We start from the raw sequence: 16,368 nt of genomic DNA, 5'->3' as shown, positions 1-16,368 counted from the left end.
AACAATAACCAGGGCAACCCCTCCTCCCAATCTCCATCCAACTGTACACAATAAGCACGAAGGAGAGATTTCAAAGTCTGATGAAATCTCTCCAACGATCCCTGACTTTGTGGATGAAATGCACTAGCAAGATTATGCTTAATTTTTAGCTGTTTTAATACTTGTTGGAAAAGATGAGACGTAAGGTTAGAACCCTGATCACTCTGAACTATTTTAGGAATGCCAAAAATTGACATAAACTGTGACAAAGCCTTTACAATTGAACGTGACGTAATTGTGCGCAAGGGATAGGCAGAAGGGAAACGTGTAGCCAAGCACATAACGGTAAGCAAATACTTGCTTCCTGACTTCGAGCATGGTAGAGGACCCACACAGTCCACAACAACATGTTCGAAGGGTTCACAGTTCACTGGAATCGGATTTAATGGAACCGGTTTTAAGACCTGATTTGGCTTACCAGTAAGTTGACAAGTGTGACATTTTTTAACATAAGCAGAAATATCCCGCTTCAGTCGTGGCCAAAAAAAATAACGTAGAACCCGATTATAGGTTTTCTTAACCCCAAGGTGACCAGATTTTTCATGAGCAACTTCTAAAACCATAGAGCGAAACTTTGCTGGAACAACTACTTGGACAATAGGATCACCGACAAAATCCTGGCCATGAGGACACCATTTTCTCAGCAAGAGTCCATCCTGAATGAAGTACGCTCTGGCCACATCAGCTACGTCACTGTCAGAAAGAGCAAGAGTGAATAATTCAGACAATGAAGAATCTGAATGTTGCTCCTTACTCCATTCATCTGTAGAGAACGGAAAAGACAAATCAGACAAGTCAGGTATAGGAAGAGAAATATTTGCCTTTGACACTTGTTTGATTTCATCGGTCAGGACACACTGAGCATTTTTGACCATAGCCCGAGTTGCAATAGCTACAGGATCTCCCTTTAGAACTTCTTGAGTAACGTCACTCCCGGACAAAACCATAGGAGATGGCGGTACACTAGGCCAGACCTGACCTCCTGCCAATTTGTTACCCAAAATAAGGTGAACCCCCTCAATTGGTAACACAGGGCGCAGTCCTACCGCAACCTCACCAGTCACCAAATCAGAGCTAAGTTTCACCTTATGTAAAGGCACTGATAACGTATTTAATCCCATTCCCCGAACTAACATGCTCTCACCAGTTTCAGATTGCGAGGAAAATGGCAAAGTGGACTCTAAAATGAATGAATCCACAGCTCCAGTGTCCCGCAAGATTTTAATGGGAACTTCCATAGATCCATCCAACAAAGACACTCGCCCTTCTGTAATAAAAGGAGAAAAACTAGACAAGCAATTATTAGAAAGTTTAATATCAGTGTCACTATCACATAAGTGAACAGAATTGGCCATTGCCGCAGGCTTAAATTTACCCGTCTCAACTCGTTTATTTTTACTTTTAAGTATCAAACAATCTGCTTTCCAGTGTCCTTTTCCCCGACAGTAGTTACAAGTTTTGGACTGATCAAATTTGCTTGAAAATGTATGACCAGACTGTGAAGTGTTATTTGTAAAATGAGCTAAACCCACTTCCTCCCGTGTCTGCCAAACAGCAGCCGAACTCTTATGAGTAAGCACATAGTTATCAGCCAATGATGCCGCTTCTTCAGGAGACTGAAATTTGTGTTCATTAACATACGTTGCAACTTGCTCTGGAACAGAGTTTTTAAACTGTTCAATTATAATCAACTCAAGCAAATCATCAAATGTTTTAACATCAAGCGATGAACACCAACGCGTAACCTGTCGTCTCAACTCCCGCACAAACTCCAAATGGGTCCGGCCTGGAATCATCTTACACGATCTAAATCGCTGTCGATAAGTTTCAGGCACACACTCATAAACTTTCAACACCGCTGCCTTAACAGTATCATAGTCCTTACACTCATCAATAGTTAAAGCAGAAAAAGCTAATTGTGCCTTACCAACTAACACGCACTGCAACAACAATACACAGTTTGTTTTGGACCAACCTTGCATCTCAGCGACACGTTCAAAAAGAGAAAAAAACACATCCGGATCATGTTCATTGAATTTAGGAACAAGTTTTAAATTTTGATGCAATGGAAAACTTCCAAAAGCACCAAACTCCAGTGAACTATCAGAATTCTCCCTACTTTCCTGTAAAAGTTTGAGCTTTAAATAGTCCAGCTCCATTTTTGCCTTCTCTAACTCAAGTTTACCTTGTTCAGATCGATGTTTCATTCTCTCATGATCTATTTGCAACAACAACAACTCTTTTTGTTGGTCAAAAGTTAAACCGGACTGTGAAACAGTTAAGTCTTGTGCGTGTACGTCCTGAATTTGCTCCATTGTAGACGACAAAATTCTTTTATCCACCAATTTATTTTCCAACTCAATCTTAATAGTACTTTCTTTAAGTCTCTTATCACTAATTGTAATTTCATAAAACTCCGCAATTCTTAAAAGCTGCTCTTTATTGCATTTATCTAACGATTCACGTGAAGGTGATTTAGCAAACTTTTCTACATCCGCCATAAACGCATCACAGAACGCAAGCAACCAATTGTGCAAACAAACACTCAGAATTTCCCCCCTATCTACCTTTCCAAACAATCTAACTTACTAGACCCTAATCTTCATGTAGTTACCGGCGGGGGGAAATTAAGCACACAAACCCAATGGGTGCAATTGCAACTAGTTAGACTAGCGACAATTCACAACACCACGGAAGTGCTCCCGAGACAACCGCTACTACCCGCTTTCACCACAGCACTACAAAAACAACAAAACCGACATGTCTCAAAGGAAACAAGTCGCTTAACCTAACCGGGAAAAACTCCAAGTAAAAAACAAATTTGCACAATAGTTACTTACCCGTCTGTGACTTCAAACGGCGATCAAATCATTGCGAACTGCACAAATCACTGTCAGGTGGTCCCCAACACAAAACTAAATTGCGCCGTGACGTCAAATTATTCAAATAGGATTTCCCTCAAAACGTCAGGAACAAACAACCATCTCAAATTATGTTTAAACGAATAACCGAAATCGAAAACAAAAACTCGACAAAACAAATGAGTTTATCAAATATTTCCATCATTCGCAAACTATCAAACAAAAACGGACGAGCCCCCATTTGTTACGCCCCATGGCTCAAAAGGACGCAACAAAGACGGGGACACACGCCAAAAGTGCCAAAAAATATACGAAGTTTATTAACAAAAGAAAACTATACAGAAAGAGAATAAAGTGACATGAGACTGTCAGGAATCAGTGGTGTAAAGTTAAGTGAATGCATGAAATGTAATGAGCTGTAGAAATGTTGGATGCAAAACATAAACAGAACGCAAACAAAGCAAGGTCCGAAATGCAGCCGCGCCCGTCCCGCAGTCACTTGTCATCAGGCCCTTTTTAAAGGAAGAGACCGGAAACCAACAGCAGGTGTCCTCAATAAGAACGCCCACCAATAACTCCTTTGGAAGGCGGCACATTTCCATATCAACACAGGGATGACACACATAAGTCGTCACAATATATATATATATATATATATATACACATACACAGTGAGGAAAATAAGTATTTGAACACCCTGCTATTTTGCAAGTTCTCCCACTTAGAAATCATGGAGGGGTCTGAAATTGTCATCGTAGGTGCATGTCCACTGTGAGAGACATAATCTAAAAAAAAAAAACAGAAATCACAATGTATGATTTTTTTTTTAAACTATTTATTTGTATGATACAGCTGCAAATAAGTATTTGAACACCTGAGAAAATCAATGTTAATATTTGGTACAGTAGCCTTTGTTTGCAATTACAGAGGTCAAACGTTTCCTGTAGTTTTTCACCAGGTTTACACACACTGCAGGAGGGATTTTGGCCCACTCCTCCACACAGATCTTCTCTAGATCAGTCAGGTTTCTGGGCTGTCGCTGAGAAACACGGAGTTTGAGCTCCCTCCAAAGATTCTCTATTGGGTTTAGGTCTGGAGACTGGCTAGGCCACGCCAGAACCTTGATATGCTTCTTACAGAGCCACTCCTTGGTTATCCTGGCTGTGTGCTTCGGGGTCATTGTCATGTTGGAAGACCCAGCCTCGACCCATCTTCAATGCTCTAACTGAGGGAAGGAGGTTGTTCCCCAAAATCTCGCAATACATGGCCCCGGTCATCCTCTCCTTAATACAGTGCAGTCGCCCTGTCCCATGTGCAGAAAAACACCCCCAAAGCATGATGCTACCACCCCCATGCTTCACAGTAGGGATGGTGTTCTTGGGATGGTACTCATCATTCTTCTTCCTCCAAACACGTTTAGTGGAATTATGACCAAAAAGTTCTATTTTGGTCTCATCTGACCACATGACTTTCTCCCATGACTCCTCTGGATCATCCAAATGGTCATTGGCAAACTTAAGACGGGCCTTGACATGTGCTGGTTTAAGCAGGGGAACCTTCCGTGCCATGCATGATTTCAAACCATGACGTCTTAGTGTATTACCAACAGTAACCTTGGAAACGGTGGTCCCAGCTCTTTTCAGGTCATTGACCAGCTCCTCGCATGTAGTTCTGGGCTGATTTCTCACCTTTCTTAGGATCATTGAGACCCCACGAGGTGAGATCTTGCATGGAGCCCCAGTCCGAGGGAGATTGACAGTCATGTTTAGCTTCTTCCATTTTCTAATGATTGCCCCAACAGTGGACCTTTTTTCGCCAAGCTGCTTGGCAATTTCCCCGTAGCCCTTTCCAGCCTTGTGGAGGTGTACAATTTTGTCTCTAGTGTCTTTGGACAGCTCTTTGGTCTTGGCCATGTTAGTAGTTGGATTCTTACTGATTATATTGGTTGGACAGGTGTCTTTATGCAGCTAACGACCTCAAACAGGTGCATCTAATTTAGGATAATAAATGGAGTGGAGGTGGACATTTTAAAGGCAGACTAACAGGTCTTTGAGGGTCAGAATTCTAGCTGATAGACAGGTGTTCAAATACTTATTTGCAGCTGTATCATACAAATGAATAGTAAAAAAAAAATCATATATTGTGATTTCTGGATTTCTGAGAGAGAGAGAGAGCGAGAGAGCCAAGGCAGATATTTTGAAAAACTGTAATTCTGTGTATCATATCAGGATCGTGCGCTGTCCGAGTATCCCTTTGTGCGCACACTTCTATGTGTCAGTCAGCGCCCACACTCAAAAAAAAAAATTGTCTAAACATAAGATTTATGTATTTGAATTGCATACAAAATTTCCATGCATACAAAATGTCCATGCATTTGGGTTACATAGTTTTAACATAAACCAATCAATAATCTGAATCTGATTCATATTTTTAAGTCATATATAAATGAAACAGATATATAAATGAAACAGATAAGATTTATGTAATTGTATTAATAAACTGAATGTGATTTTATATTTGTCAGTCATACGTAAATGAAACGGGTAAGATTTATGTAATAGTACACAGAAAAATGCCCATGTTAAATTAACACTGCTCAGTGTTCATATGTGTGCACACTACAGAGTAGGGCTGGGCGATATATATCGTGAGATTGTTATGCGCATCTCGTCAGTAAAGCCGGTTCCTTGATTAGTAGTAAATCGCCATCACCTGCTTTCAGATGGAGCGGCATTTACTACACAGCAAAAACTCCAGTGTTAAATTAACACTCAAGAGTGTTAAAGTTAATGAGATAATTAAGTGATTAATTGAGTGATGATTGAGCATTATTGAAGACACCTGATGTTAACAAGCAGAATCACTGAAGGAGAAAATCTCAAATTGTAAGCCACCGTTATAGTGATGGGTGTTTGATTTAGTTGGGCTCTTGACCCTTATACGTTCACTTTAACTTTTGTTTGTCTGCTGTTATTGAATTATAACAGTCAAGTGAACAAAGAAAAGTGTGATCTGACAGTGTTGGTTATGTTTTGACATAATCATGCTGTGATCTGAAAAATGAAACTAGAGATAGTTTGGTTTAACTTGTAAGCAGCAGCTTTGTGATTCTAAAGTATATGATTATCAGTATTTTTCTTATCCAAAATATTTAATAAACATTGTTCTGGTCAAAACTCTTTCAAATGAATTTATTTAAAAACACAGATATCAATAATCAGCCTGTGAATCTCAACAATGGTGACAATAATAAAGCATGTTGCAGTGGCTGCCACCAATAACAACTCATTAATGGCTCCCATCATGCATTGTGTGATACAACGGAAATGAAAGTCAGTCTGGTTAGTAATAAGTGAAGCTGGTAATGCTGTTTGTGGAGTTGTTTAATCCTCCTCTGCTGAGATCTTCACAGATTGAATGTCTTCCTTTATCTTCAGTTGATTTCATCTAAGGCTGTGGCTGAAGTCAGTTGTAGTTCTTGTGTTTCTCTTTCCTTCAGTGATTCTGCTTGTTAACAGCAGGTGTTCATAATTACTGCTCAATCATCAGTTAATTATCTCATTAACTTCAACACCGCTTTAACTCTGTAGTGTGCACACATATGAACACTGAGCAGTGTTAATTTAACATGGGCATTTTTCTGTGTACTATTACATAAATCTTACCCGTTTCATTTACGTATGACTGACAAATATAAATCACATTCAGTTTATTAATACAATTACATAAATCTTATCTGTTTCATTTATATATGACTTAAAAATATGAATCAGATTCAGATTATTGATTGGTTTATGTTAAAACTATGTAATCCAATTGCATGGAAATTTTGTATGCAATTCAAATACATAAATCTTATGTTTAGACACAATTAATTTTTTTGAGTGCAAGTAAGATCGCTTTGTTTACATCAACATGAGTTTGAAAATCACATTTCATTGGTTCAGACTCATGCCATTGAGAATTTGTTATGAATATTCACAAAGTTGGCATGCTGCGCTTTAAAACGATGGCAAACTTGTGCTGAGAGTGCCAGTCGTCAAGAAGCGAGCAGAGAAAAACTGAATTTTCATGGACAAAGGAAAGGTATTTCTCTAAGAAAATGTAAAAAAAGGATACTTTTAGATGTTTAATAGCTTTATAGAGCATTGGGATCGCTAGAGGACTGCTTAATGAACTAATTTTTGTGAAAACCATCGACCAAAATTGGTCCTGTAGCTCGTAATTTGCCCTGTGTGCATTCCATTTCATTTTGCTAACACGGGTCACATATCAAAATTCCAACATTGAGGAAATCACTTTAATGTTTTTTTGTGATTGTGATATCATTTTGCAAAAAAAATTCTCTTTATCTGTATTTTTAGGTGTTGATCCCAATGCTGACTACCCTACTCTCTATCGCTACTTTGTGGAGGTGTGGATATATCTTGGTCTGGCATGGCTCTCCCTTTTCTTCAACTGGAAGGTGCGCATGGTTGTGGAGGCACACAAAGCTCTAAAGAAGCGCCGTAAAAGGCGCAAACTTTCTCTGGATGAGTTACAGTGCATCAAAAAAAGTCACAAGACCCTACACCTGCCACCAACCCCTAATGAAGTCAACATCTTCAGCTTCCTGTCCAAGAAAAAAGAAGATTACAATGACTCAATCAAGCAGATAGGTGTCGAAAAGGGAGAAGATCAACGTGTCATCTTCATCACTGGTAGCAAAAATAAAGCACCAAACCGATCAAAGAGCTGCAGTGATTCTCTTTCAGTAAAAGGAAATTCCATCCTCAGTCTAGACCGCTCCCCTCGACAGAAGCGCCGCTATAGCTTCAGTGACAGAGTTGCTGTAGCCCTCTCAAAATCCAAGGGTTACCTTCTTAACAAAGAGGAATGTCTTCTCATGAATGAAATGCATGGGGGAGTAGGGATAGACACTGACCTAGACTGTATGAGAATGTATGAGAATCAGTTGGACAAGGAGGCAGGAGAGAACCAAGAAGGTCTTGAACCTGCAGGCTGCAGTAATGGCCGGATCACGTGGGACTCCAAAGTTAACCAGATCCTCATGTTTCCCAGTGCTAACATCACCTTCATTGATGAGGAGAATTTGCTAAACAACAACCTGGAGGATGATGATAATGACTTTATGCCTAAATTCTCAGCTTCAGATGAGACAGATTGCAGAGAGGAACAGGGCTCAGAATCTGAGACCTCTGTATTCACCACAGATGGGTCGGACCATGATCACTCCTATGAGCAGCTAGTGGAAGAGTATTCCAAAGAGGACAATACTGACATTTGATACTGTCTCATAATATTATTTGGTCTTCTGTCTTAAACCTTAGTGGGTGTTTTTTTTTTTTTGTTTTTTTTTTTTTTCATGAACTTGAATTGGTGTAAACTATAAAAATGGAAGTTATTTCTCACAACCCATTTTCATCTGTCTTTCAATGTGAGCGGACTTATACAAGCTTAATGTGATTTTACAAATTATAATTTCTGTTTTTTTTTTAAGGATTTTGCAAGTGGAACAACATTAAAATTAAAAACCAATTATATAAATGAACAAACATGAGCAGCTGTTGGCATAGAGACTTGTATATCAATAGCTGACTTTTGCATTGGCTCTAGACTTGATTAGGATTTATTTATTGGATAGCAAATACATAAAATTAGACCATTAAGGTTTCTACCTAAATTGCTTGAACTGCAGGGGTCTCAGATTCATTGTGAACCAGTTCACTGACAATATAGATTATAGATTGTAAGATATAGATTAAGATGTGTGCATTTTTCACCATATTGGTGATTTATTTTTAAGATGAAAAGAAAAAAAAAGCGTAATCCTTATTGGATGTTAAACCGAATCTTTTATTGTCTTCCATTTTAGCCTGAAATATTGTTTTTGGGTAACCATATTGGCCTGTTGTATTTAAAATGGTATGTCATAAATAGATTTTTTTTTTTTTTTTTTTTTACATTTTGATTTTTATTCCAAGTCTTTTGATTATGCAGATATTGTTTTAATGTTCCTGAAATGTGTTGTTAACTCCTATCCAAAGATAATCTCAATATTTATGGTTTTCTGAACTGTTAATACTGTCAATACAATGAGATGATCCGCACTAAAACACTCTATCGGCCTCCCTCAATGTGTCACTGTCAAGTAGATGATAGTTGAATCTGTCAACATTAGAAATGAGAAACCAATTGTTATTACAGTGTTAGTTTTACTGACATAACCACCATTTTGGTGTCTTACTCATTTATTGACATGCTAGTTCTGTGTTGATATGAAACCAGCATACTGACAAAATAACCATTACAATACACTAAGCAAAAAAGAAAGAAAGAAAGATCCTGGTTGTGGTTCCCTCTGCTGAGCTCTAGCCATGTGTGTGTTCTCACACTGTCCTCTTACGTCATGCTACTGAGTGCCCCTGGTGTGTCGAGCTGCATCCTGAGTCTGTTTCCTGTTTGTAGATGGAATTGTTGTTTGTATTTTAAGTGTGTTATAGGAGCAATCTCTCTTAATCTCCTTTTTTCTTTTTACTTTCCGTTTGCATTGAAATATCCATTCTACTGTATGTCTTCTAATATTCAGTGCTGTGTATGTCATGTAAGTACATTTTGCACCAATTTGCGTTTCTTCTAATGAGGCCCTTTAATGTTGTCTTTTATGGTGTTACTATCAAACTTTTGTTATAGCCCCACCCGTTTTCCCAGCTACACTTTAACCAGAGATCTTTCATTCTCAATGTGCAGTCTCTCATTTGAGAGAACAGTGTGTTTGCTATGTAAACATTGGAAAATAGTCTGTCAGTAACCATCACTGTTGGTCTCCTGTAGTCTCAGTTTAATTAGCTATGAGCTAAATGGCATGAATAGACGCCCAGAATTTACATCACTGGCCAAGGTTAACTAACCTTGGGTTAACCTGTCAAGTCATGGTATTGGTTTTTGTTCATGCAAATGTTCGCCCCATTCTTTCACAGAAAAGGTACAAACATTCTACTCTCCAAGTGATGTAAAGGTTAAAGTGGTTTTGATGATTTCTTTTTTTTTTTTTTTTATGTTATGTTTTGAATTTCCTGTACTTTGTAATGCTGTATTTCCATACTTTAATTGTTCCCTGGCGGTGCTACTTTACTCTGTTTAGATTATCTCTGTATGAATTGAATGTTGGACTGAATGAGAATTTGAAATTTGAAATAAATAAGTAGATTTCTGCCTTGTTCTTTTTTCCTCTCTCATCTTTGAGTAGTGGTTTCAGGAAGACACTTGGACTTATTTGAAGCTAAATTTCTTTGAAAGGAAATGTGGAAACATGCATAACATTTTGTGTGTGTATTTTCATTAATTATACGCCAGCCTAAATTGAAAAATACATTTGTTTGTTTTGCTGACATTGTTCAGTGGATATAAAACATCTACACATCCCTGTTAAAACTATGAAAGCCAATTTCCGCCACAAAATAAAAAAGGTAATTGCGACCTTTTTATCTCTAATTAATTTTTTTATCCCAGAATTGTGTGATATAAACTCACACTTGCGAATTATAAAGTAAAATTGAGGAAAAAAAGATTGACTTTAACTCGAAATTGTGACTTTATATCTCACAATTCTGAGAAAAAAAAAGTCAGAATTGCGAGGTAAACTCAAGATATAAATAATTATTTAGTGTACCCCCATAGACGGCGCAAATTAAGTCAAGTCATCTTCATTTATATAGCGCTTTTAACAATGTAGATTGTTTCAAAGAAGCTTTACAGAGATAAACGTATAATTTAAGGTAACAGAGATTGTTTTGGCTTTATAGTGGTTCTTTAATGAAGTTATTTTCCAGCTAAAGTTAGTTTTGATTGATTCGCTTCCGTCGCAACAATCATTTGTTATTAAATTAGGGGCCGCCAAGATGACACCACAGACTTTAAATGCGAACCTGTGATAAACGCTGATGGCTTTCACATGAGCATTAAGAATTGGTTCTATAGTTATGTGCGTTTGAATATATGTGCGCAGGTTTGTAATTCCCTACAAACCGTACTCGGTTACTAACGTAACCTCTGTTCTCTCTAGAGAGGGAACGAGTATTGCGTAAGCTAGCTTACGCTGCGGGATAGTCTCCTTTCTCGAGATACTGAAGCCAAAAATTATCCTAATTTTTTTAAAACTTGTCAACGCAGTGCGGCAGCCTGCAGACCTAGGGCAAGCGAATCGCGTGCCCATTGGCTGCTCTGCGGCAACTGCAGCAGCCTATGGCTGAGCCTTGCGCGTGACGTCACGTCCAATGAGCGCGCTTGGCGCGCTTAGTGCGTCACAGCCCGTCATTAGGGGTGTGGCTTAGCGTATATAAGCAAGGAACAGAGGCTGCTTCGCTGGTTTCTGTCGCATGAAGCGAAATGAGCTCGTGGCGAGAGCACGGCGGGTTACGCAATACTCGTTCCCTCTCTAGAGAGAACAGAGGTTACGTTAGTAACCGAGTACGTTCTCTTACGAGAGGTTCTCTCGTATTGCGTAAGCTAGCTTACGCTGCGGGAACACCTTTGTCAACGCCGTGCGCGCGCCCAGCATCCTGAATGAATCCCATGGGGAGCCCAGGGAACGCGAAGCGGAGCTGGGCGGCCAAGATACCACAGTACACAAGCACATAATATGGGGCAGGGAGCGGCACAGCCGGTCCAACTAACACTTCCATATAGTGTAGCTCAACCAGTAGAGCTAAATCAGCAGCGTAGCCCGCGCACAGACAGTGGGCTGGCTTACGCGAGACTTAGACTGATAACACTTTGGCCTGCAAAGCGGGAACTTCCAGGTTGTAAAACCTAACAAATGTGGAGGGGGAGGCCCAGCCTGCCGCTGCACAAATGTCATGAATGGGAATCCCACTGGACCACGCCCACGATGAGGCCATGCCTCTGGTGGAGTGTGCCCGAATGCCCAAAGGGCACTGCAGGTTTTTAGATGCGTAAGCAGCTGCGATAGCATCGACTATCCATCTGGACAGGGTGTGTTTCGAGGCGGCGAGACCCTTGGTGCGCCCACCAAACGAAACAAAAAGCTGCTCTGAACGCCTGAAGGCACTGAAGGCCTCGCAGCCAGTATTCGGCAGGGCTGAAAGGGAAATGACCTGCGCTCTGAAGGGAGTGCCCAAAATTTTTGGGACGTACCCATGCCTCGGTCTGAGAATAACTTTAGAGTCATTGGGTCCGAACTCGAGGCACGCAGCGTTAGTGGATAACGCGTGAAGGTCTCCCACACGTTTTACTGAAGACAGTGCTATCAGAAAAACGGTTTTGAGCGTGAGGTATTTCATATCCACAGTTTCTAAGGGTTCAAAGGGATGTGCTTTCAGTGCGTCTAAGACCAGTGAAAGATCCCACATAGGAACCGAAGGGGGTCGCGGGGGGTTCATCCTCCTCGCTCCTCTAAGGAAGCGGATGACAAACTCGTTCCTTCCTAATGCGCGGCCCGGCTCTGAAACAGAGAGCGCTGAAATGGCCGCGACATAGACTTTGAGCGTGGAGGGGGACCTGCCCGCGTCCAGTAGCTCTTGAAGGAAGCACAATACTTGCGAGACCCCACATGTCTGTGGATTGAGCCCTCTGGTAGTGCACCATTTGTTAAACACAGACCATTTAGACGTGTAGAGCCGCCTCGTGGAGGGGGCTCTAGATTGTATGATCGTGTTCATCACCCCTTCTGGTAGATCAGCATGTAATTGTTGAGGCTCCACGCATGCAGAGACCAGTGCTCTGGGTGGGGATGCCAAATCGAGCCGCGGGCTTGAGAGAGAAGGTCTCTCCGCACCGGAATCGGCCAAGGGGCTGAGTCTGCCAATTGTATGAGTTCCGGGAACCAAGCTTGGTTCTCCCAGAACGGGGCTATGAGGAGCACTGTGTGGCGCGCTTTCCTGACTCTCTCGATGACCTGAGGCAGCAGAGAGACTGGTGGAAACGCATATAGCGGGCCGCTGGGCCAAGGCTGGGCCAGCGCGTCCTCGCTCTTCGAAAAGAACGCTGGGCAGTGTGCGTTGTCTTTTGACGCAAAGAGGTCGACTTTCGCTCTGCCAAAGCGGCGCCACAGCGACTGGACTGTTTGGGGGTGTAGAGACCACTCCCCAGGGGGAACGTTGTCCCTGGACAGTCTGTCGGGGCCCTCGTTCAGATGGCCAGGCACATGCGATGCTCTCAGAGAGCGCAGAGAGTGCTGAGCCCATACGAGGAGGCGTTCCGTCAGGGCGCAGAGTTGCTTTGATCTGACACCGCCCTGGCGGTTCACATAGGCCACTACTGAAGTGTTGTCCGTGCGGACTAGAACATGGTGACCATGGAGGAAAGGGAGGAAGTGCATGAGCGCTTTCTCGACCGCGAGCATCTCTAGACAGTTTATGTGTAGGAGATTCTCCTGGTCTGACCAGTGGCCAAAGACCGGTCTGCCTTCGAAGAGCGCTCCCCAACCTAGGTTGGACGCGTCTGTTGAGACAACTTTCCGGTGTGAAACCACTCCCATATTCACTCCCGTGTGATACCATTCGGCTGCTAGCCAGGGCTGCAGGGCTGAGACACAGACCTGAGTCACTCTGATTAGCGAGCCGCCGGTCGCCCAGGCTCGATGGGATACGCGCGTTCTCAGCCAGCGTTGAAGCGGGCGCATGCGCAGTAAACCCAGCTGAAGCACTGCTGCAGCTGAGGCCATATGCCCCAGAATGCGCTGAAATGCCTTCAGGGGAACCCGGTTGCCTTCTTTGAAGGATGCAGCGAGGCGCTGGATGCGGCGCGCGCGCTGCTCCGACAATCTGGCCGTCATCGCCACAGAGTCCAGTTCTATTCCGAGAAAGGAAATCGACTGCCGGGGCGAGAGCGAGCTCTTGGTCCAGTTGACCGCTAGACCCAGACCCTCCAGGTGGTCGAGTAGCGCTGTTCTGTGAGACACAAGTTCTGTCTCTGACTGCGCTAGAATGAGCCAATCGTCCAAGTAGTTCAGAATTCGCATTCCCTGACTCCTCAGGGGAGCGAGAGCCGTGTCCATGCATTTCGTAAATGTACGGGGTGCTAAAGACAGGCCGAACGGCAGGACTGTGTATTGATAAGCTCGACCGTCGAAGGAGAATCTCAAAAATGGCCTGTGACGGGGAGTTATCTGGATCTGGAAATACGCGTCTTTCAGATCGAGAGAGATAAACCAGTCTCCTGGGCGAATTTGCGCGAGGATCTGTCTGGTTGTAATCATCCTGAACGGCCGTCTCATGAGAGCCTTGTTCAGATGTCTCAGATCTAAAATAGGTCTTAATGCTCCGTCCTTCTTGGGAACGAGGAAGTAACGGCTGTAAAAGCCTGACTCGCTCAGGGAAGGATGCACCTGTTCTATGGCCCCTTTTCGCAGCAGCTTTGTTATTTCTGCTTGAAGCAGATGTGCTGTTTCCAAACTCACTTTCGTTTCCGTCTGCGCTAGAAAGCGCGGAGGGCGACGAGCAAATTGGAGCGAATAACCGTGTCTTATGGTGTTGAGCACCCATTCTGACGCGCCCTGAATAGCCTCCCATGCTTTTGCATGCATAGCTAGGGGTCGAATGGTCTCTGGGTTCAGATCGCCGCGTTGCGCGGGATGGGGAACCTGTATCAGAGAAGACGGGGCGGCGCGCGCGCCGCCGATGCTCGGACACGAGGGCAGAAGAACAGGGCTGGCCGACTGTGCAGAATTTAGTAGCTCGATCTCGGACGATGGAGCGTGAACTGCTGTCAAATAACCCAGGCGCGAGAGCGGCGTGGGGATTATGGTGTCTGAAAGTGGGCGCGCGTGCTCGTGAGCTGGCGCGGGATTTGCACTTATGACACGGCCAGTGTTTGGGGGCTTTATGAGGTTTGCAACCTGTCTGGCAGAGCGGGCAGTGGGCAGGTGTGAGCACAGGGCTGTGGGCACATTTCCTACACTTGATGCTCGAGCGGAAAGTTTCCGCTTTAAGAGATAGCGCTCTGGACGCGTTGCCATGGGAACCTGGTCTGTGTGAGGCAGTGAGCACACGGGAGTGGGCACTTTTTCTACACTTAATACCCCTGCGGCTTGAGCCGTAGCAATTTGAGGTAACTGAGTGACAGAGCGAGCAGCGAGTAGTTGTGAGCACGGAAGTGTGGGCACATTTACTACATTTAGTACTCGAGCGGTGTGAGGCCGCTTTATGAGAGAGCGCTCTGGGCGCGTTACCATGGGGATTGTACTTGTGTGAAGCAGTGAGCACATGGGTGTGGGCACATTTTCTACACTTAAAGCACTTATACTCTTTTTGAGATTTATCTGGGTCGCCGTGAAAACGGCGTTTGTGTGCAGGCGAGCGAGTGTTAATACTGGCTCGTTGGCTGCGGTGTGTGCTGCTGCAGTAGCCTGAACATAGGGGACTGACAGAGCTGTGCGTTTTGATGGCGGTCCGGCCGTAGCGGGACTCAACCATCTTTTCCTCCTTGCGGATGCTAGGAGGACTTCGCGGGCTCGGGCTTCAACGCGATCTTGGGCCGCGGGCCCCGTGGGGGCGGCGGTCTGTGACGGCTGGTCGAGCGCGACCTGGGGCGATTGCCCTGGCGTCGCTGCGAAGCGCTGGGGGGCCTGGAAGAGCGCTGGTTAGAGCTGCGCACAGGAGGCTGAGTTTGAGGGCGGCCTGTGGCTGAGCTCGAACGGCGGGGCAGGAAGAGGTCCATCGCCTGCGACGCCTTCTGTACTTCAGAGAACCGATCCACAATTCCGCTGACCGCAGGGCCAAAGAGGCCGGTGGGCGAGAGTGGTGCGTTCAGAAACACAGCGCGCTCTGACTCACTCATGTCCGCGAGCGTCAACCAAAGGTGTCTGTCGATGACGGTGAGCGCGGCCATGGATCTGCCGATGGCTTGAGCAGCGGTCTTGGTAGCGCGCAGCGCGAGATCCGTAGCGCTGCGCAGATCGGTTAAGGCAGACTGATCCGAGCCCTTCTCGTCCAGTTCACGGAGGAGGTCGGCTTGAAGGATCTGAAGAATAGCCATTGAGTGCAGGGCGGAAGCAGCCTGGCCGGAGGCGGCGAAAGCGCGGCCGGCGAGAGCTGAGGTGGTCCTGCAGGCTTTAGACGGCAGGGCAGACTTTGAGCGCCATCTAGCAGACGGCGGGCAAAGGTGCGTTGCCACAGCATCCTCAACGGCGGGGATGCCGTTATAGCCGTTCTCGGCGGCTCCGTCCACCTGGGAGAGAGCCGAGGAGACTGGCGAGCGGAGTCTGGTGGAGAACGGAGCGTTCCAGGACTTAGAGAGCTCGGCGTGGAGCTCAGGCAGGAAGGGTGCTGACCTAGAGGCAGGCGCAGGGCGGCGGCTAGGCAGAAAAAACCCGTCAAGGCGATTGGGCTCCGGCTCCTTAGGTGGGGACCAATCCAGTCCCATTCTCTCGACCGCTAAAGTGAGGAGGCGGAGAAGCTCTGCGTCAACACTAGCGCGGGTTCGAGAAGACTCCAGAGTCGAGGGGGCG

The 16,368-nt window shown here is 44.3% G+C and overlaps 1 protein-coding gene across 1 annotated transcript in view; it reads left to right on the top strand.

The window, feature by feature from the left end:
- kcnk5a (potassium channel, subfamily K, member 5a) overlaps positions 1–10,217 on the top strand; it is a 45,066-nt gene extending 34,849 nt beyond the window's left edge. The window contains exon 5 of the mRNA XM_084392921.1: positions 7,265–10,217. Within this exon, the coding sequence (XP_084249047.1) occupies positions 7,265–8,187 (923 nt within the window). The 3' untranslated portion in view covers positions 8,188–10,217. The remainder of the gene's footprint in view (positions 1–7,264) is intronic.
- Positions 10,218–16,368: the final 6,151 nt, after the last annotated feature.

Source organism: Rutilus rutilus (assembly GCF_951802725.1).
Source record: "Rutilus rutilus genome assembly, chromosome: 21".
NCBI lineage: Eukaryota > Metazoa > Chordata > Actinopteri > Cypriniformes > Leuciscidae > Rutilus > Rutilus rutilus.
The sequence above is the reverse complement of the archived record's forward strand: the minus strand, read 5'-3'. Positions and strand labels throughout refer to the sequence as shown.